Raw genomic sequence first — 23,708 nt, forward strand, 5'->3', positions numbered from 1 at the left:
AAGCATATGGACACAATCACATTCCAAGACACCTTATTTGGTGTCTTCATGGACTGAGGCTATTGTCTAACTATAAAATGTCAGCTTACCAAGGCAATAAGGATCTACTTTGCAGGCTCATGCCAATTCATGTAAATCATGCTTTCATCTGTTTAAATACAAGGATCCTTGAGTGATGAAAACAGTTATGACTGTCACAAACAGTTTGAAAGATTAAAGTAATTCTGCTGCTGGCATAAAAAACTTTGTTCCACATCTAAACACAAACTTTGTAAAGTCTGAAATATCATTGCTGGAAAGGATATAAAGTTTTAAGCAAACATTATCATCATTGCAAGGAAGCATGACATATTTTTCATGTTTGACAATAGACATAAATATCCTCCCACACTGTTTAATGTGAGAACTGCACATGTGCAGCAGAGCTAATAAAACATCTCAGTGAAAACAAATGAAAGGGGTGGATGGAGAAAAGAGTTATGATGAGTTAGAATGGCAAACGTAAAGCTTTGAAGTTGAAAAGTCATCATACTTGTACGATGTATTCACAAAATGCAGAATCAGTATTTGATATGCAGACTCAATAGTCCAGATCCACAGAGGATGGTGTCTTGGATAACTGGCTGTCTTTACAGAGAAATGTCTTCCAGTTGAAGAAGCAGCTTCGAGATCACAGAGGGTACTTAGAAAATCAAGGAGAATTCTAAACAGTTAATTATTTTATCTTTATATGCTGTACTTTACATATTACATTTTAAATGTAATCACATGATCACTGTCAGGCTTTTTTTGGAATTCTTTTTCTAGCCCAGTTTATATAGCACCCAAAGGTGCTGAAGCTTTACAAACTAAAAAGGAGACAAGCTCCCTGTCTGGAGGAGATTATATCCTCAAGGACAATATACAGTTGAAATATAGGGAATGGGAATCTAGGAAAAATAAAGGGTGCTTGTTAGTCTCATATTGATTTAGAATCAATTTGTTTAAAATATTATTTTTTTAAATTCTTCTTTAACATTAATTTTGTAAATTCTTCATTGTTGGGAAGGCTATATTTTTGACTGTAATGTCATTGCAGAGAAGGAAAAGAGATTTAAGCAAACATTATCAGACAGCTCCAACATATTTTTAGAAGTCAATATAGGCCAAGTTTTACAGAGCTCATGTAAACAGTAATCTAAAATACAGTTTCAATATTTGCATGTTTTTGAAAAGCAATAATATAGCTTTAAGGCTTTTAAAAAGATTAGCACTGAAATTAGTTTCTTTCTAGTGTTTGACAGAGTTACATTTTGTGAAAATTTGTTCTGTTAACATTAGTAGCAGAAGAGAAGTATAAAATAATATTAAGCACTGTCAAAGGGGTTAATGCCTTTGAGTATGCCTGACTTCTGATCCGACATAGAACACTGTCGGTAGCCTATTTCATGGTTTATGTACTACTTCAACTTGTGACATTATTAGAATGTTTTGAGTGAATAGAGGTTACACATACCCTAGTGTACCATCATCCTTCTGCGTGTAAAACTAGCAGGCTTTTTAGGTGAGCTTTAAACTAAATAAGAAAAGGTGCTTTTCCCAGCAAAGCACCACATGTACTTCCAGACATACAGAGTAAGGCAGAAGATAATGTTTTTCTGCAGCATAAGAAATTAAGAAAAGGAGCATTAGTTTACAGAGAAGTGTATATAATATAGTAAATAAGCAACAAGAAGCAAAAATGATGCTAGTTGAAACAGATTATGGTGTAGTAAACAGTGGAAATTTGGTGGGATGAATTTCATATCTGGAATATCATAAAAGGTAGGTACATTCTGTACAGATAAAGGAAAAGGAAAGGAGTGTAACTAGGCAAAAGTATCTACAATTTGATTATGAATAATATGGTGGTGAAATTCTTTGGGTAAAGATTTTAGGAAAGAAAAACAAAGGAGAAATATCAAAAAGCATCTGTTACAGGCCCCTAGGAAAGGAGTAAAGCAAGAATTTTTAAAATTTCTGGAAAAAACTCTAGGTACATGAAATCACGGTAGACCCTAACTATCCAAACATTTTTTTGGTAAAAATATAGCCAAATATGCACCAACAAGGTTTTAAATTACTTAGAAAACAACTTTCTGATCTAGAAAATACAGATTAGAAACAGAACCGAAAGGAAGGTTACTTACATGTAACAGGAAGTTCTCTGAGATGTGTGATCCTTATCTGTATTCCACTGAGGGTTATGCACATGTGCCATACACTCAGAGACAGAGCATTTTCAAAGTAGTAATGTCTGTCGGTTCATGCATGTGTCCTTGCACTGCCTCCTGGTTTCACCAGAGGCGATAAAGGGCAGAGCGGACCAACTACATCTTTGGTTCCTTCTCCAGGGCACATCTTCCATATCCGCAGCAGAGGGGAAGGAAGGTGAGATTGGAATTCAGATAGGGACCACACATCTTGAAGAACTTCCAGTCACAGGTAAGTAACCTCCCCTTCTTCTTCAAGTGATGGTCCCTACTGTATTCTACTGAGAGTGATTAACAAGCGGTACCTAGATAGGGGGAGGGTATGAAGAATATGACTGAACCATGGAATGGAGTACCGCTGCGGTGAACAAGGCGTCCATTGCAGAATCATGCACTAGAGCATAATTAGAAGAAAAGGTGTGTATCTAACTTCATATGGCCACCTTGCATATGTCCACAAGGGGCACATAATGGAGCATGGCAGTAGTTGATGCTTGCACTCTCATGGAATGGGCCCATATTCCACCTGGTGGGGACTGTCCTAACAATTGGTAGCAGAGCATAAGACACCCTTAGACCCACTTGGGAAATTCTCTGGCTGGAGATGGCCTGCCCTTTTATTCTCTCCGCTATGGCGGCAAACAGTCTGGGAGACTTCCAGAATGGCTTCATGCTTTGCAGGTAAAAGGCCCGGTCCTTCAGTACTTGAGGGAGTGGAGCCTCCATTTCTCATTTGAGGTGCACGGTTTAGGAAAGAAAGGGGCTAGATGTATGGATTAGTTGAAGTTGAAGAGGGAAACCACTTTTGGAAGAAATTTGGGATGCAGGCACAGTGAAACTTCATCCTTATGAAGTGTGGCGAAAGGGGGATTGCCATCATGGCCCCCCAGTTTGCCAACCCTCCTTGCAAAGGTAAGAGCAACCAGGAAGGTGATTTTCATGGAAAGAAGGGAAAGAGAGCAGGAGGCTAGAGGTTCAAAGTGAGAGCTCATTAATGATGGAAGGACTAGGCTGAGGTCTCACTGGGGAGCAATAGGTGAATGGGCAGATATTTACGTACAAAGCCCTTCCAGAATCAGGTTGTCAAAGGATGGGTAAAAACTGAATATCCATCCACTAGAGCAGAGGTGGCCAACCTATGGCTCCAGAGCCACACGTGGCTTTTCAGACATTAATATGCGGCTCCTCATATGGGCACCGGCTCTGGGGCTAGAGCTATAGGCGCCAACTTTCCAATGTGCTGGGGGGTGCTCACTGCTCAACCCCTGGCTCTGCCACAGACCCTGCCCCCACTACACCCCTTCCTGCACCCTCCCCTGAGCCTGCTGTGCCATCGCTCCTCCTCCCTTTCCCCCAGATCCTCCTGCACACCACAAAACAGCTGATCTGGAGGTGCGGGGAGGGAAGGGGAGGCACTGATCGGCAGGGCTGACGGTGGGTGGGAGGCGCTGGGAGCGGGGTGGGTGGGAGCTGCTGATTTATTACTGGGGCTCTTTGGCAATGTACATTGGTAAATTCTGGCTCCTTCTCATGCTCAGGTTGTCCACCCCTGTACTAGAGGGTGGAAAGTGGTAATAGCTGTTGATCATGCACCTTGATGGAGCTAAGAGTGAACCCCAGGGCTTTCAGGTGGAGGAAATAATCTAAGAGCATTGGGACGCCCACAACCTCAAGGACAAGACCTTTCTGTTGGGCTTAAGAAGTGAAATGCACCCATTTGGCTTGGTAGGATCATCTCATAGAGTCCTTCCTGCTATTGTAGAGGACATCTCATTCTGCCAACAAACACTCCCATACTAGTGGAGGCGTCCATCCAAAAACCAAGCTGTCAGGTGAGGCATCCACAGATTGGGGTGCTGGAGTCTGCCATTGTGTTGTGTGAGCAGTTCTGGAAACATCAGGAGCAGGAGAGGAGGATGCTTCAACATGGGGAGAAGAAGGGGAAACCAGAACTGGCAAGGTCAGAACGGAGCGATTAAAATGACCATTGCTCTCTCCTGTCAGAGTTTGTGAAGGATGTGTGGCAAGAGTGGTATAGGGAAGGCATAGTTGATTTGGTCCAACCAGTTGACAACCAGGGTGTTGCCTTATAATAATAAGGCAACATCTCCTAGAACTGGAAGGGACCCCGAAGGGTCATCAAGTCCAGCCCCCTGCCTTCACTAGCAGGACCAAGTACTGATTTTGCCCCAGATCCCTAAGTGGCCACCTCAAGGATTGAACTCACAACCCTGGCTGCTGGCCTGGAGCGCCGCTGCTTCCCGCAGCTCCCATTGGCCTGGAGCAGCAAACCATGGCCACTGGGAGCCGCGATTGGCCGAACCTGCGGACGTGGCAGGTAAACAAGTTTGAGAACCACTGATTTAGTCTGACCTCCTGTATAACACAGGCCCTACATACACTCCCTGTATCTTTTAGAAAAAAATCCACTCTTGATTTTAAAGTGGTCTGTAATAGAGAATCCACCACAATTCTTGGTAAATTGTTCCAATGGTTAATTACTCTGTCCAAAATTTACACTTTATTTCCTCTCTGAATTTGTCTAGCTTCAACTTCCAGCCATTGGATCATGTTACACCTTTCTCTGCTAGACAAAAGAGCCCATTATCAATATTTATTCCTCATGTAGGTATTTATAAATTGCAATCAAGTCATCCCTTATTCTCTTTATTAAGCTAAATAGATAGAACTCATTGAGTCTATCACTTCAGTCATTCTTGCGGCTCTTCTCTGAAACCTCTCCACTTCATCAACATCCTTCTTGAATTGTGGACACCATAACTGGACACAGTATTCCAGCAGTGGTCACACTCACCAAATACAGAGCTAAAATAACCTCTCTAACTTCAACTTGAGATTCCTATTTATGCATTCTAGGATCACAATAGCTCTTTTGGCCACAGCATCACACTTGGAGCTCATGTTCAGCTGATTATCTCACAATCTCCCCCTCCCCAAAATCTTTTTCAGAGTCACTGGTTCCCAGAATTGAGTTCCCCATACTGCAAGTATGGCCTACATTCTTTGTTCCTAAATATACACATGTACATTTAGTTGTATAAAACGCATATAGTTTGCTTGAGCCCAGTATACCATAAGATCCAGATCACTCTGAATTACTGACCTGTCCTCTTCATTATTTATCACTCCCTCAATCTTTGTGTCATCTCAGAACATTAACAGTAGTGATTTTGTGTTGTCTTCCAGGCCATTGATAAAAATGTTAAACAGTGTAGCACCAAGAACCAAGCCCTGCATGGCCTCATTAGAAAAAATACGATTCAATGATGATTCCCCATTTACAATTACATTTTGAGATCCATTAGTTAGCGAGGTCTTAATGTGTGCCATGTTAATTTTATATTGTTCTAGTTTTTTTAATCAAAAAGTTGTGTGATACCAAGTCAATGCCTTACAGAAATCTAAGTATAGTCAACACTATTACCTTTAACAACCAAACGTGTAGTCTCATCAACAAAAGATATCAAGTTAGTTTGATGGGATCTATTTTCCATAAACGCATGTTGATTGGTATTAATTATTTCCTCATCCTTTAATTCTTTATTAACTGAATTCCGTATCAGCCGCTCTATTATCTTGCCCAGGATTAATATCAGGCTGACAAGCCTATAATTACTTGGGTCATCCATTTACTCTTTTTTAATATTGGCAAAACATTAACATTTTTCCAGTCTTCTGGAACTTGCCCAGCATTTCAAGACTTATTAAAATCAACATCAGTGGTCCAGCATGATCCTCAGCCAGCTCTTATAAAACTCTAGGATGAACATTATCTGGGCCTCCTGATTTAAAAATGTGTAACTTTAGTAGCTGTGGTTTAACATCCTCCTGAGATACTAATGGAATGGTAATAATGTTCCCATCATCATCATCTGAATATATCATCTTTTTTTTCCCCCAAATAGAAAACAGAAATCTTTATTTAACACTTCTGCCTTTTCTGCATCTTTATTGATAATTTTACCATTTCCTTTTAGTAATGGATCAGTAAGATTGTTAGGATTCTTTTTGTTCCCAAAACTTCTTATTGTCCTTCTTATTGTCCTTAATCTGCTGGCCACAGATTTCTGCTTTTTTTCCTTTTTTCCTCATCAATTTTCTACCATTCCTAGTTTCTGATTGATATTAATTATTATCAACTTCCCCTTTCTTTCAGTTGTTTATATGTTGTTTTTTATGGATGCCTTCACTTTCCCTCTAAACAAGATAGGAGTTTTAATCAACACAGCCTTCTTCCTCAATTGTGGCTTTTTGGGCATCGAGTAAAAAGTGTTATTCTGATGAAATTCTTCTTTTCAGATGATTTAGCTCACAATAGTTTTCAGCTTTGTGAAATTGACACTCTTAAAGCACCAAACATATATATTATTGGTCTGGATTTGATTCTGTTTGCACATTTATAAATGGGATAAAGTCACTGATCACTTGAACCTAAACTACAATTATTTTTTAGATCTGTGCGCAGTTCCACGTCACCTGTCAATTGGATTGGTCTCAAAAGTCTGCATTGCTTAATAAATCCAAATGTCCCTCCCCACCATGTTCCAGCCACCTTTGGTACATGGTGCATCACAGACCTTTTCCCAAACAGCGCTCCTCTCCACTAACAATGATTTGCAAAATCTATTGTGCCCCAACATGAGACTGCCCACTCTCTGACCTTGTAAACAGAAATATTTCCTTTAACAGTAAAGTATTAATCCTCTTGTTGCTTTCTCTGCTGAGAAATGTAGAATGGGTTATGTTTGTCCTATGATAACTGCTGAAAATCCAAGTCTTCTGACTTACTGTGGAGGGTACCTCATGTCCTGAACAGCTGGATGAAGAGGTCTAATTTATCAGAATCACTTATGTACAGCCAAGCTTCTGCCAATGGACTGTCTCCCCGCTGGGGTTTTAGTAGCAGCATATTGGGGAAGTAATAAATAAATTCTATGAAAGCCGGTCCCCTTCTCTCCAATGTCAGTTGCATCTTTTTGTATGATTTTTGGGAGGATAGTCAAAGATACCAATAATTATCCTGAAAAACAAATGCCAATGGCTCCTGGCTAGCTACCTCCCTTTCTAATGTTATTTCTTATCTGCAAGATGCTATACTAGCAAACTATTTTCTCATTTCCCAAATACTGGGACTAAGAAAGCAAGCCTCAGTTCAGCTGCTATCCCTTGCACTCCAGTTGTTTCATAAACTCCTCTCCCAGTAAGGTACTTTTTCTCTTCTGAGGAAGGAGGACAAAATAAGTGTTACCCTTTTTGTGCATCCATTATGTATCGTAGCCCTTCCATACTTAACTTTTTGAATAGGGGTGCCAGATCTCTAATGTACTGATAATTAAGAATTCCTTGTATTAGTCGTAAATCAGCTATTCAGTTTATTATTCCAGTATGGAAGTCTTCCTGCCAAACAGTAGCTTTTTCTGAGTAATTCATAGACTTTTATGAATTGAAGAAACATTAAAAAAAACACCTAAACACATCTTTAAGTCTACAGTTACAAAGTTCCTCTAATTCTATCAAAGGAGTGTAAAAGATGAGATAAGTAAGGGAAATTATACAGCAACTCCACTGGAAAAATAGTAAGTGTATGGTTGTTCGTATTACTGCTTTCACATTATACAGTTAAAATGATTAAAGGTTGTTCCCACTTCTAGTTGGTGCATTTGAAGAAAATCCTTTTAAAATAATCATGCTGACCTGAAATGTGCTAATGTAGTATTAACACCATTTTGCTCATCAGGATGTCACAATTTTTTTCCCCCACAACATACAGGACAGGCAAAAGTTACTATTTACATTTTACAGACTGGAAAAGTGAAGCCCAGAGAAATTAACTCACTTTTCCAGAGTCATATGGCAAGGACTAAACTGGGAATAGAACCCAGTGGTTCTGGTGTTCAGTTCCCTGGCCTAAGCAATAGATTACACTACCTCCTATTGCACAAAACAGTTGACTCCAGCAGCAGTCGTTTACCCCTTCTAGCATTTCAACATGTCAGTCTCTAGAACAGTCTCTGTGTTTTTACGTACAAAGCAGCAATATTATCACTAATTAGAATTAATTGTAATTAGGAAAATACAAACAGTTCTGATAAAACTAACCAATCTGGGGGTTTTCTTGAAGTATTTACAGCCTAGCTATAATTAGGAAATACTGAAAATTCTGTGTATGAAGAAAAACCTGACTTCAGAGAAGCAGCTGAACTACCAGACACTTATCTAAACTGAAACTCTGAATTTTTTTAAATTGGCCCTATACTAGCTCCAATACCATGAATCAGGATTTCTTAATTTTGTTTTCATGTACTTTAAATGTATAATTCTGTAGGACTTCCATTGTAACCCCACACAGAGTACTATCCTTTTACTGTAAAGCTTCAAGCTATAAGTAAGTGACTTCAGAAGAAACAGGGTTAAAGATATTATGAGTCTGCAGGTTTCAATATATTACAATTTCTTGATTCAATGAAGATGGAAAAAATAACTTGATGGAGGGGCAACAAAGATACCCAAAGAAAAGAAATAAAAATATAACAGCGTGATTCTTTTTTTTTTTACTGTTCTGAAAATCTCTTGATTTTTGGGTGGTGGTAGTTGTGGTTGTAGTATTCATCTATTTCTTGTTTTACTATATTCACTTCCTCTTTCCTGTTTTCATCAATTTTTACTCTTGTATGAAACTCCCCTTTCTCCTCACTCTTTTTTTGTCTCCTGTATTAATCTGTTTCTCTTCAGTTCCAACTTCTATTAGCAGCAAGTTTCCACTGCTATCTCATTGCTCACCCGTATTAAAAAAAAAAAAAGAGTAAGTCTCAGTTTTCAGCTGCACAATGATCAAATGCATGGATGTTTTAAATCCTTCAGAAACAATGTCTATACTGAATTTGTGTATTTAAAGGACTTGAGCAATAGAGATTTTTTCATTTAATTCATATACGTTCGGGGTGGTAAATTTACATTTGTAGTACACAGAGTGGCTAATCTATTTTTGATGTGTATGTTTAGGGAGAATTGTGTTGGCTCAAGATGAGCTGGGAAGCATTTGAAAATTACAAAAGCACAAAAACTATATCCAAGCAACATTAAGGGCCGGAAACTTGAAATCACAAAAAGCAACAAAGTTTGGAATCAAGATTAAATCTCCAGTGTTCAGCACAACTTGTGCTGAAGTATTGAAACCTAGCATTCCTGTAATACATGGACCGTTCCCACATGTGACTCCCATCTCTCATATCTTTATTGCCTTGTCATAAACTCATACATAAATGGTGTAAATGTCCTTGGTAATAATTTCAAGGTTGCATGCTAAAATTAACACCATCCTGGCTAGAACCATGTTAAATGTTTCCAATGTAACTTGCCGCCATTCAAAACTCACCTCTGTGAGATTTTGTTACAAACAGATTCAGACCAGGTTTAGCCATTCCTAACCACCAGTGCCAATTAATGGTAAAACCAGGGGTGCCAAGTGTCACTCATGTCTCATCAATATCACACATTTAGTAGCTCTGCCATACATGCCCTACTGCATACAAGCAGGGAAGCATCCAGCAGTAGTGAGAGGAGGAGAAGAGGGGAGGGGAAATAAGTAGAGGAAGCAACGATAGCAGCAGATGGTGGTGAGATACAGTATTAGCTCAAAGCTCCTCCAGCAAGATTCAATCCTCTAGCCAGTACTGTTTTTTCATCAAGTCACATTTGAAGAAGGGAGTCCCATTTCTTCCATACATGGAGAAGCCATGTTTCTGAAGGATTTAAAATATCCCATGGGGAATGGGATGACTCAGGGAATCAGTAATGGGACATGAAGTCTTTTATTTCTTGGTCACTGGTTCAAATTAGACCCAGATTGATAGTACCTATAAATTGTTACTGTCTGACTGGCCTGTGTGAAATGAATGGTTTAAATCTCAGCATCCTTAAAAATGGACAAGCATCCAGATCACTTGTCAAGCCTCAGCAAAGAGACCTGGACTAAATGAGCATGTTGGTTTTCAGTTTCTGGTGGCAGCAACTTGGAATGAAACCTCTAAAATGAGGAAACAGAAATATCAATTTGGTTAGAACCTTTCATGGGATCAAACATGGTGTATGCAGAGGTGAAATGCATTTGTTGATTTAACCTAATCCCAGACACTTGCTCAGACTATTGAATCATCATACCACTAGGCAATCTCCATCAATGCATGCAATGATGGGAGTGCTAGTGTACATCAGCTGCTGTTATTTTTACTATTGTCACAAATTTAGATCAGGCCTGAATTACAGTAATAAAAATGCTTGTTGCCAGTCCCAGTGTGGGTACCAACAGTGGGGCTACACTGCTGGTAACAATGGTGGGAAATTTTAAAGGAAAAGAAACCTACGCAGTCTTAGAGATTTCCAGAAAGAAATAAAGTGATGCAACCATTAAAATAATTAATCTGCAGTATATCACCAGGATCATTCAAGACTTCAAGATGGCTAGCTCAGCTAACCTTGAAAATAAAAAGCCGCAAAAGAGGAGGACATGGAGGTAGTAAACTTTTTAAAAACTGTTAGTTAATCCCAGGGATTATAAAACAATGAGTTTTTCTTCAGTTCCACTTATTGCTAGATGGGAATTTAGTTACCACTGGATGAAAGATGAAGACTTGTCTTGGATTAAAAACTGCTTAAGAGATAGTAAGTAAACAGTAGGAAAAGTGACTAATAACTACTAGGGAAAGAGAATAATATTAGGGTGACAGAGTTCAGTATTAGAGTTTGTGCTTTTTGTTATTTATGTATATAATACAGTAATCCATATAATATTTAGTTCAAAACTGAAGCAAAATAGTCAGGTAAATATATCAGCAGAACTGGAGCCAGAAGACCAGGGTACCATCTTTGACTGTGCCACCAGCTTACTATGTTACCTTCGGCAAGTCACTTATCCTCTGTGCCTGTGGTGTGTCCCAACCATAAAGCAAGAAAGACAAGATACAAAGAATGTGGTTTAATTAGGCCACATCTTTATTAACTCAACTGGGAAATACCCAGCATACAATGCATCTTTTCCTTAATTGTTCCCATCTATCTGGGAGGGCTGCTGTCAGCCCTGCCCCTTCCCTGGTTCCTGCAACTGTGCCACCCTCCCCTCGTATATAAGTTAAAGGGGGCTGTATCCCACTGTACCAGACATTAGGAGCAGCAACCCTCCTGCCCCAGCTTCCTTAGAGGATACCTTACTCCTAAGTCCACTTCCAACTTTGGGTTATCAAGGAACCGTATGCCCTATGGAATGAGTACCTGAACAGAACACTTGCCACCTGCTAAGTTGCAACCACTTGACTGGTATGGTACCTACCCAATTGGGCCCCTGACCCCTTTTGGGAAGGTGATGAAACATACCCTCCCCAGCCAATCTGGCAATGAGGGAAAAATTCCTTCCTATCCCTGAAAGAAGAAAGCGAAACCAGTGTAATGCCCACAACAGATCATAAAAACGCAGTCCTACTCTGATCCCATGGGAGGTTGCATGCTGCTGATCTGTGGTGACAGAGCATTCTCTACAGAGAGAATGAGGTATAAATACTCTCCCTCTCCCTCCCTCTAACAAACACATAGCATCATGTTGCATATATTATAAAAAAATTCCAAAACAAAATCCACTCCATTGCACCCACTTCTGAGCATGGTATCAGAACATACTCCTGGGGGAATTCTGCGCCACTGCACAATGCAGAATTTTGCAGAAATTAATGTTTTGTGTGCAGAATTTCCTTTCCCCCATAGAAATGGACTGCAGTGCTGCTGGCTGCCACTAGGGGCCACTGGACCCAGCAGAGCCCAGCTGGCACATAGAAGACACTGCCAGGAGAAGGGGGAGAGAGTACAGAGTTCCTGGAAGCTGCAGTTCCCCGCAAGCCTTGAGGGAAGGAGATGGCATCATGCAGGAAACTCCACACAAGCCAGGGACCCAGAAACAGGCTGTTTCTCCTTCTGGATCCCTGGCTGTAAGGGAGAGGGGGTATGTAGGCTGTGGGGGACACGGCTGGGCTCGGAGGGGGAGGGAGCATAGGTATCTGAGCTAGGGAGGGCTCTGCGGCTGGGCTCTGGGGGGTAGTGGGTTCAGGTGTATTGGCTGGCGGGGGCATGACTGGGCTCGGGGGGAGAGGGAAGAGAAACAGAAACTGGGTTGTCATAGGGGTTTCTTTAACTCTCTACTCCTGGGGGAAATTTTGTGTGTGCCTGTATTGTTATAGACATACTTGATGACAGGTATTTTGAAATAAATTACCAAAGTAATTGAATCTCATGAGATTATGTTGTGTTATTTTGATAAATTAAATTTGCAGAATGTTGCAGAATTTTAAAATATTGTGTGCAGACTTTTTTAATTTTTTTGGCGCAGACTTTTTAATTTTTCCCACAAATAAGAACCCACCCAGAATATACTAGACTAGACTAGAGATAATGGTTACACAGTTTGTAAAACACCTTGATACCATATGAGGGCCACAAGTCCAAGAACTTTGTTAATATTATAGTTATCAACTGCCTCGTATAAGAGGTAAGTAGAAAGGTGTCAAAGTTTGCAGAAAACATTAATATTAGGATTTGTTAACAAGAGCACTCTAGAAAGACACCATGATAGCAGCTCAAACTCAGTAAAGACAAGTGGAAGAAACAGTGGTACGCTCTAAAAGGTTCTGAGTTAGGAACTATCCTAACTAGGAAAAGTTCTAGCCATCAAAGTGGACAGCTCAACAAGAATGTTTACTCAATGCACAAGTGTAAGAAGGGGAAAGAGAATGATATGGAAAATATTGTGATGCCGTTTTGTAAACTGATGGCATAGCCTTACTCATCGCCTTAAATACTATGTATAATTATAGACAGAACATCTAAAAAAAAAGCTGAAACAAGAACAGTACAACGATAAGCAGGAATGGGGGCTTCCATACGAGATGAGATTAGAATGACTAACTATTTAGGCAAAAAAGAAGAATTGAGACACAAATATACATACATAGAATATAGTGGATGCCAGCCAAGTGCTCTTATTTACTCTTTCCTAGAGAACAAAAAAACATACCCACACCACAGACCAAGGCGGCATGCAACAAAATTAAAAGCCAATAGGTTCTATTTTAAAAGGAAATATTGTGTACTTAGCATATAATTAACTCACAGAACTCACTGTCACAGGACACTATTGAAGCAAATATCTTTTTTAAAGTTAAGACATCTATAGGAATAAGAATATACTCTTCACTTACATTGGCTGAGATAAAATTAGCAAAATACAAATTCCATGTACACTGATCAACTGATGTCAGGAATAAAATTTTCCACACAATATAATATTGCACAATTAAATGCAATTGATGTCTTTCCTGTAAAACATCTGGCCTTGGCCACTGTTGAGGACAGGGTAAAGGACAATATGGACCTCTGAGCAGCTTCAATATGGCAGGTCCTATGGCACTAAGAATCAAGTAATCTACAAAAAAACACCAACACAATGATCTTTAAAAAGAAGTGTTTGATTTTTAAATTCTGATGGGGAAATGCTAGCAATTAAGGTTTATTTACTTATGTATATCTGGGTTGTGTAAATAAAGCTGGTTAGTCCCAACAGTAGTGAGGCATAGGCTTAAAGGAAGGCAAGATAAAACAGCATGTGGGAGAATGCTAGTGTTAATGTGCACACATACAGCAAACTCTCTCACCTCCAGCACTTACTGCTAAAGCTATAAATACAAATTGCCAGTTAAATGAGATGAAAAGACAACCTACAACAGCCATACCTGTGGATTCCTTCTTTTACAGGGTCCCTGCTAACTTTATGAGAAACTTAAATACATGTATTACATTTTCTGGAAACATATCATTAAGAACTTGTTATAATTTGTGAATAGAAACTTGTAGCCTACGTAACAGCCACACAAATTTATGATTTAAAAACTCAAGCAAATTAGATTAAGTACAATAACCTTGAGAAGGAGAAGTGTTATATTGAGAAATGTCAGATGTATTTAACAGTACACCTCTACCCCGATATAACGCTGCCCTCGGGAGCCAAAAAATCTTACCAGGTTATAGGTGAAACCACATTATATCGAACTTGCTTTGATCCACCCCCCCCCCCCGGAGTGCTGCTTTACCGCGTTCTATCCGAATTCGTGTTATATCGGATCGCGTTATATCAGGGTAGAGGTGTAGTTTAATAAGAGCTGTTGTTCAAAAACAGTGTTTACTTAGGCAATTATATTATTTTAGTACTGTAGCTTCATAAAGTAAAGTTATTTAAAGATTCCCTGATGTTAGGAGGACCTTTATAAAAAAAAGAAGATGAAGCTAAATTCAGAGACCACTTTCTTTTAAGTGTGACAAGAAGTTATAGCTTATAGAGGAAAAATTAAATGGTTATGACTGTTTCAGTTATCACAGTTTTTGTAAGTATGAGTCCTTTCAGGAATCAATTGAGTCATAGTTCTTGTGACTTCTCAGGCCTGGTCTACACTGGGGGGGGTGTCGAACTAAGGTACGCAACTACTACCTTAGTTCGAACTACTCACCCGTCCAGACGCCGCGGGATCAAAGTCCACGGCTCCCCCATCGACTCCGCCACCACCGTTCGCGGTGGTGGAGTTCCGGAGTTGATGGGAGCGTGTTCGGAGTTCGAACTATCGCGTCTAGATTAGACGCGATAGTTCGAACTCTGAGAAGTCGAACTCTACGCGTCGACCCGGCAGGTAAGTATACACCTACCCACAGACATTAAATGCTAAATTGCTTCAGACTTTGTGAGTGATATTGCTCACAAGGAAGTTGTATTCCCAAATGTAGTCACCATAATGGTTAAAACTGGTTCTGATAACCTTCAGGAGTGTCTCATATAACTGCTGTGACAATACCAGAGTCTGAGTTTCTAACTGAGATGCACGATACCCAAATATGCAGAAAAAAAGTAGAGTACAACTTCAGCAGAATAATCATGGAAACTCCCTTCAAATGAAGCTTCTTGTAACTAACGTGATTTTTTTTATGCTGCAGAACTATTACAGTCACAATTACTGGCATTCTAGAATCACAACTCCAAAAATATTTTGTGTTTTAATCAATTACATTGCATAGGACCGTGTGCTCTGGCTGGCAGTTGGAGGCAGGTTTGAAAGCTCGAAGCCTCTGGTAATTGGCTGAGCCTTAATCAGTGGGCGGGGCATTCACTCAGGCCAGGGCTTTATAAAGCCGCACACAAGCGACCAGGGAGCTTTGCGAACAGGGGCTGCTAACAGGGAGTTTCGCAAGGGAGTTTAGAAGGGGAGTGGGAAGGGAGTGGGAGCCCCTCGCCAGCCCTAGCCCCGTCCCCGTGGGCCCCCCCTAAAACCTATAAACCGAACCACAGTCCAAAACTACTTTCCGTAAACCACCCTTTCACTAACTAGGAGACAATGCAGGCAGAAGCCCAGCAGCAGAGTGGGGGCTATCCAGTTTATTGCACTGACTGTCGCATGTATGATTACCTGCCCCGTGGGCGGGTGGCGTATGTGTGCAGTCGGTGCAAGACCATGTACGGGCCCTCAGAGCACTCAGAGACCATGTACGGGCTTTGGAGGCCAGGGTGGCGGAACTGGAGGAGCTGAGAGAGGCAGAGAGGTATGTTGATGAGGCTTTCCGGGACACTGTAGAATTGTCCCACCTCCGCTTAGACAGCTCCTGTGCTGGTGAGGAGGAAGAAGGGCCCAGGGAAGTAGAGCAGTCGATGGGAGCAGAGGGAAACCTTCCCGTAGTTGGGACCCTCCTTCCAGATGGTGCTGGGGTTGCCTCTCGCACTGAGGTTGTCTCTCCGGGGGAGGGAACTCCAGTTTCTAGGAAAAGGCAGGTGTTAGTAATGGGAGATTCGATTATTAGAAATGTAGATAGCTGGGTCTGTGATGACCGGGAGAACCATATGGTGACTTGCCTGCCTGGTGCGAAGGTTGCGGATCTCTCGAGGCATCTAGATAGACTTATGTGTAGTGCTGGGGAGGAGCCGGTGGTCGTGGTACATGTAGGTACCAATGACATAGGGAAGGGTAGGAGAGATGTCCTGGAAGCCAAATTTAGGCTGCTAGGGAAGAGACTGAAATCCAGGACCTCTATGGTGGCATTTTCAGAAATGCTCCCAGTTCCACGCGCAGGGCCAGGTAGGCAGGCAGAGCTTCAGAGTCTCAATGCGTGGATGAGACGATGGTGTAGAGAGGAGGGGTTCACATTCATTAGGAACTGGGGAAAATTCTGGGATGGGAGGGGCCTATACAGGAGAGATGGGCTCCACCTAAACCAAAGTGGAACCAGACTGCTGGCACTAAACATTAAAAAGGTTGTAGAGCAGTTTTTAAACTAGGAGATGGGGGAAAGCCGACTGCTGCAGAGGAGCGTGTGGATCAGACACAGACTTCTCTTAGGGGAGAGTCTGATGATAGAGAATCTCCAGGTTATAGTCAGGAGCAGAGGAATGAGAAGTATAATGTAAGAGCCGGATCAGATGATAAACAGTCACATAAAAAAGAATCTGGCACATCAGAAAAAGGCAGGCTAAAAAACAGGGACAAGTTTTTAAAGTGCTTGTACACAAATGCCAGAAGTCTAAATAATAAGATGGGTGAACTAGAGTGCCTTGTGATAAAGGAGGATATAGATATAATAGGCATCATAGAAACCTGGTGGACTGAGAACAATCAATGGGACACAATCATTCCGGGGTACAAAACATATCGGAAGGACAGGACAGGCCGTGCAGGGGGAGGAGTGGCACTATATGTTAAAGAAAGTGTAGATTCAAATGAAGTAAAAATCTTAAGCGAATCCACAGGTTCCATAGAGTCTCTATGGATAGAAATTTCATGCTCTAGTAAAAATATAACAGTAGGGATCTATTATCGACCACCTGACCAGGACAGTAATAGTGATGATGAAATGCTAAGGGAAATTAGAGAGGCTATCAAAATTAAGAACCCAATAATAGTGGGGGATTTCAATTATCCCCATGTTGACTGGGAACATTTCACTTCAGGACGAAATGCAGAGATAAAATTTCTCGATACTTTAAATGACTGCTTCATGGAGCAGCTGGTACGGGAACCCACAAGGAGAGGCGACTCTAGATTTAATCCTGAGTGGAGCGCAGGAGCTGGTCCAAGAGGTAACTATAGCAGGACCGCTTGGAAATAGTGACCATAATACAATAGCATTCAACATCCCTGTGGTGGGAAGAACATCTCAACTGCCCAACACTGTGGCCTTTAATTTCAAAAGGGGGAACTATACAAAAATGAGGGGGTTAGTTAGACAAAAGTTACAAGGTACAGTGACTAAAGTGAAATCCCTGCAAGTTGCGTGGGCCCTTTTTAAAGACACCACAATAGAGGCCCAACTTCAATGTATACCCCAAATTAAGAAAAACAGTAAAAGAACTAAAAAAGAGCCACCGTGGCTTAACAACCATGTAAAAGAAGCAGTGAGAGATAAAAAGACTTCCTTTAAAAGTGGAAGTCAAATCCTAGTGAGGCAAATAGAAAGGAGCACAAACACTGCCAACTTAAGTGCAAGAGTGTAATAAGAAAAGCCAAAGAGGAGTTTGAAGAACAGCTAGCCAAAAACTCCAAAGGTAATAACAAAATGTTTTTTAAGTACATCAGAAGCAGGAAGCCTGCTAAACAACCAGTGGGGCCCCTTGATGATGAAAATACAAAAGGAGCGCTTAAAGATGATAAAGTCATTGCGGAGAAACTAAATGGATTCTTTGCTTCAGTCTTCACGGCTGAGGATGTTAGGGAGATTCCCAAACCTGAGCTGGCTTTTGTAGGTGACAAATCTGAGGAACTGTCACAGATTGAAGTATCACTAGAGGAGGTTTTGGAATTAATTGATAAACTCAACATTAACAAGTCACCGGGACCAGATGGCATTCACCCAAGATTTCTGAAAGAACTCAAATGTGAAGTTGCGGAACTATTAACTAAGGTTTGTAACCTGTCCTTTAAATCGGCTTCGGTACCCAATGACTGGAAGTTAGCTAATGTAACGCCAATATTTAAAAAGGGCTCTAGGGGTGATCCCGGCAATTACAGACCGGTAAGTCTAACGTCGGTACCAGGCAAATTAGTTGAAACAATAGTAAAGAATAAAATTGTCAGACACATAGAAAAACATAAACTCTTGAGCAATAGTCAACATGGTTTCTGTAAAGGGAAATCGTGTCTTACTAATCTATTAGAGTTCTTTGAAGGGGTCAACAAACATGTGGACAAGGGGGATCCAGTGGACATAGTGTACTTAGATTTCAAGAAAGCCTTTGACAAGGTCCCTCACCAAAGGCTCTTACGTAAATTAAGCTGTCATGGGATAAAAGAGAAGGTCCTTTCACGGACTGAGAACTGGTTAAAGGACAGGGAACAAAGGGTAGGAATTAATGGTAAATTCTCAGAATGGAGAGGGGTAACTAGTGGTGTTCCCCAAGGGTCAGTCCTGGGACCAATCCTATTCAATTTATTCATAAATGATCTGGAGAAAGGGGTAAACAGTGAGGTGGCAAAGTTTGCAGATGATACTAAACTACTCAAGATAGTTAAGACCAAAGCAGATTGTGAAGAACTTCAAAAAGATCTCACAAAACTAAGTGATTGGGCAACAAAATGGCAAATGAAATTTAATGTGGATAAATGTAAAGTAATGCACATTGGAAAAAATAACCCCAAATATACATACAATATGATGGGGGCTAATTTAGCTACAACGAGTCAGGAAAAAGATCTTGGAGTTATCGTGGATAGTTCTCTAAAGATGTCCACGCAGTGTGCAGACGCGGTCAAAAAAGCAAACAGGATGTTAGGAATCATTAAAAAGGGGATAGAGAATAAGACTGAGAATATATTATTGCCCTTATATAAATCCATGGTATGCCCACATCTCGAATACTATGTACAGATGTGGTCTCCTCACCTCAAAAAAGATATTCTAGCACTAGAAAAGGTTCAGAAAAGAGCAACTAAAATGATTAGGGGTTTAGAGAGGGTCCCAATATGAGGAAAGATTAATGAGGCTAGGACTCTTCAGTTTGGAAAAGAGAAGACTAAGGGGGGACATGATAGAGGTATATAAAATCATGAGTGATGTTGAGAAAGTGGATAAGGAAAAGTTATTTACTTATTCCCATAATACAAGAACTAGGGGTCACCAAATGAAATTAATAGGCAGCAGGTTTAAAACAAATAAAAGGAAGTTCTTCTTCACACAGCGCACAGTCAACTTGTGGAACTCCTTACCTGAGGAGGTTGTGAAGGCTAGGACTATAACAATGTTTAAAAGGGGACTGGATAAATTCATGGTGGCTAAGTCCATAAATGGCTATTAGCCAGGATGGGTAAGAATGGTGTCCCTAGCCTCTGTTCATCAGCGGATGGAGATGGATGACAGGAGAGAGATCACTTGATCATTGCCTGTTAGGTTCACTCCCTCTGGGGCACCTGGCATTGGCCACTGTCGGTAGACAGATACTGGGCTAGATGGACCTTTGGTCTGACCCGGTACGGCCTTTCTTATGTTCTTATAGGAATAATTCACCGTTTGAAATACGCACTTTCATGAGGATTACCTATTACTGTCCACTGAACAAACATTTTTCTTTAATTTCCTACAGTGCCACATTGTAGAAATATATCACATGTAACATTGTCATGAGGATTTGGTGCAGTGGCTGCCTCCATTTCCCCCCACCTCTCTTTGGTAGATTACCTTCTATAACAATCCCCTAACCTATGTCTGAGTTATTGAAGTCCTCAAATTGTGGTTTGAAGACCTCAAGCTGCAGAGAATCCTCCAGCAAGTGACCCGTTACACATTATCCCATCCTCCCTTTTCTATCTCCAGGGCAGGCTCTCCATAAATTGTTAGAGCCTTACCTACATCACCCAGCGAGGATGACATTTCCTTTTTAACCTCAACAAGCAAGACTAACAAGAAATGTGTGCTGCTTGTCTTCTTCTAATTGAAGAATGAAGTGGTGTGGCCATAGTTTTCAACTCAGCCTGTACAACCAATGTAATGCACGTATTCTTTAGTGTTCATTAGCAAATGAAGGTTCATGATGAGTGCCACTTTTGAAATGTCCAATCCTCCTGTGGCTATGGTGGGACAGCCAAAACTGGCCTTTACCTGGGTGGAACTGGCAAAGGGCTGACTAATTGTCTGAGAGCACTCTTCATGGATATGGATACAATTACATCATTCACCATAGAGAAAATCCTATAAAGAGTCAGCTCCTTTTGAGATTCTTACAAATATCAAGGTCCATGAATCTTTGCCTGCAACACCCAGAAGATCAAGTGTTTGTTTTCCTCTTCCACTCCCACTATTTTCTCGATTGTGTTCTGAGATGTACAACCAACTTTGCCTCTCTCCACTGGTGATGACAACTCCTCCTCTGTGATGCACTTCAAGCCTTCATTGGCCTTGGCGTTACTCTGCTAGAAGGGTCTCCACCTCAGTGGGAAGCTCGTCCAGCTTCTCCTCCAGCAGCAGGTGCTGCTCTCCATCTCTGCCATTAGCCAGATTAAATCCTTTTTCTTCAAGACCTATGTCACAACCTTTTCTTTTAAGCAGCACATCTCATCCAGCTCCTGCATACACTCTTTTACCTGGATCTGCAGACAGTGGAGTTCTTTGATGGCTTCACCTTAACTTTTATTAGCAGAATGGATCTGGTCTTCCAGACTTGGGTCTCCAGACCGTTAGGCCATCTCCAAATTTTCCCTACCAGCTACAAGCATGGAGAGCTCTTCCTGCATCTGTTCAAGCTGCTCCAAACCACGCTTCAATTTCTCCAGCTCCACTCTTTGCTCTCTGTCTTCCTCCGAAGCTCTGGTCAAGAACAGTTTTTGTCTCATCCTCTCAGGCCTCCACATCAATGCGGCTGCTCTTCTCCACATAGGTATCAGAAAGATTCTTCTCTGTGAACAGTTGTTCTATCCCCTTTTGTTTCTTCACCACACTGGCTGACCGCATTCATTACACTTCCGCCCCAGACCTCTCCCCTTTTCTGGGATCCCCCAGCACAGGGGGCCCCTTCGCCCTGAGCACAGGTGCCACCCTGTGACTCTCCATCGTCCCTCGCCCCCCAGCACTGGTGCCCGCTCCCCACACAAGATTTCACCTGTATAAAATGGTAAGGGGGGCCCATATAGGTTGATTTGTCCCAGGCCCTGCACCCCACTTAGGGACGGCCCTGCTCGCTGCACGTGGGTCTTTTCTTTCCCAACCCTTGCAGCTTCACTGGACTCAGCAAGGTTCTACCAAAGAATGCAGGATTTATCTAAAATGTCAGATTTTGGTGCCAGAAACTCAGGCCTGGTCTATACTAGGAACTTACACTGGTATTGCTACATCTCAGTGGTGTGAAAAATCCACAGCTCTGAAAGGCATACCTATACTGACCTAATATGCAGTGTAGACAGCATTAGATTGACTGAAGAATTCTTCCATCCATCTAACTACTACTTTGTGGGGAGGTGGATTACCTACGCTGACGAGCACACCCCTCATGTCAGAATAGGTAGTGTCTACACAGAAGCGCTACAGCGGGGCTGTAAGAACTTGCAGAGCTGGAACCTGGGACAAAGGGGGTTCTGTGCTGCTGATGCCATTACATCACCACGAGATGCTTAAGCTGGGCTCCCACATGAGGACCTTGTGAGGATGGGCTTGGAAGGAAGCACCACCCAACAGGGCTTGAGTGACAGCCCCTGGCAGCTGTATGATGGAAAGCTGTCTGAGCAACAATGCAGACTGCCTGCCTGTCTCTGCTCCAGACCCTGCTTGCGATAGATCCTAGACTCTGGCTTCCAGCTCTTGTTTGTCCTAGTCTTTGCTCTTCAATCGCTGTCTGTAACCTGGAGTCTGATCCCAATCTCCTGGTAACCTGACCCTGCCTGCCTCCTGATGCCTGACTCTCAGTCTGCCCTCTTGGACTTTGAGCTCCCAGTACCTGACTCCTGCTCCAACCACTAGTCTGACTGCCCTTGTTCCAGTTGTGACAGGCACAGGTACATGCTGCTGTAGCATTTTAAGTGTAGACATAAACTCCCAGACTTACAGTGTATCAGCTGCACAACTATTTAGGGTCTACCAAGATCCTCCCACTACTGACTCCATGCCACAGGGTCATCTCCCTGAGGACCCTCAGCTGTCTTACTTTCATGGACTTAGTTTTTAATCTCAAATCTTTGACTTAATATGAATACAAGATTAGGACATTTTTTCATGTCACTTTTCCATAGACTGGAAGATTTAGACTCAATTTATTAAGTAACAGTCTATCCTAAAACCCAGTTTTATTGCACCTAGTGATTTAATGATGCAAAAAAACTCTAAGAAATGGAGAGCTAGTGAGACTATGGTAACACTACCAGTCACTGGCAAGTGATGCCTGAGGTTTACAGATCTGTGGAATTATTAGTACTTACGACCCATAACTGACATTGTTTAGCTTCTAGTTTTGAAGCATTGGTTATTTAAGACAACATACTAATATATGTACAGCAAACTCTCCGAACACTGAAATATGAACAAAAAGGTTTAAGAAAAATGTGCTTGCCTTTCTGAAAAAACTCTTCCAATTTATCCTTGAAGGGCTGGAGATGCTGTTCTGAAGATTCTTTGCAAACGACTCTCATCTGCTTTTCACAGGCTACAAATAAAAGCGCAGAGTTAGATACTTTAAAACTGAATATTTAACTGACAACTCTTAAATAACCCTATTATTTCAATAATTATATGCCTACTCATTTACCATTCAAACTTTATGAAGCAATGTATATTTCATAATGCATCTGCCTTGCTGAATCTAATAGCTGCATTAAAGTTAAAAGTAGCCTCAGCCAGAATTGCTGAAGAACTAGACAATCTTTTTTTAAAATATAGTTTATATGCAGTAGAATTCAGCTTTTGTAATGACTGCTTGTAATGGGAGTTGGTTGGAAACTAAACTGAAGCCAGTATAGTTCATGAAGTACTGGTATAATTTATTAATGTTTGGAAGGAACACCACTCCATCACAAATGTACCACACAATCTGCTCCAACAGATATCTGAGTTGTATTAAGGAATAGTCCCACGAAGTATGCAATACAGCAGTCTAACATGAAGGTAACAAAGGTATGGATCATTGTGGTGAGTTCCACTTCCAGAAGAAGAGAATGCAACCTTCAGGTCAAATCTAAGTGATAAAAGCATCTCTTGGCTACCGTTGCTTCCTCAGAATCCTAATATAGCTGCAGATCCAACAGGACTATCCAGGTTGGCAAATTAGTAACAAAAGGCAGGCAAACTCCACCAATCAAGGGAAGATATGATCTCTGCCATTTTCTTAGTTTATTTTCCCCAAAACCATGAGCATGACTTTAGTCTTATCTGGACTGAGTGTCAACTGCCTCGCCCTCATCAAAATACCAA

The 23,708-nt window shown here is 41.3% G+C and overlaps 1 protein-coding gene across 5 annotated transcripts in view; it reads right to left on the reverse strand.

The window, feature by feature from the left end:
* FMN1 (formin 1) overlaps positions 1 to 23,708 on the reverse strand; it is a 346,645-nt gene that overhangs the window by 49,438 nt on the left and 273,499 nt on the right. For all 5 annotated transcript variants that reach the window (XM_039536556.1, XM_039536557.1, XM_039536558.1 and 2 more), the window contains one exon: positions 22,852 to 22,944. In XM_039536556.1, coding sequence (XP_039392490.1) covers positions 22,852 to 22,944 — 93 coding nt within the window. The remainder of the gene's footprint in view (positions 1 to 22,851; positions 22,945 to 23,708) is intronic.

The sequence above is a fragment of the Mauremys reevesii genome, linkage group 4 (assembly GCF_016161935.1).
Source record: "Mauremys reevesii isolate NIE-2019 linkage group 4, ASM1616193v1, whole genome shotgun sequence".
Classification (NCBI taxonomy): Eukaryota; Metazoa; Chordata; order Testudines; family Geoemydidae; genus Mauremys; species Mauremys reevesii.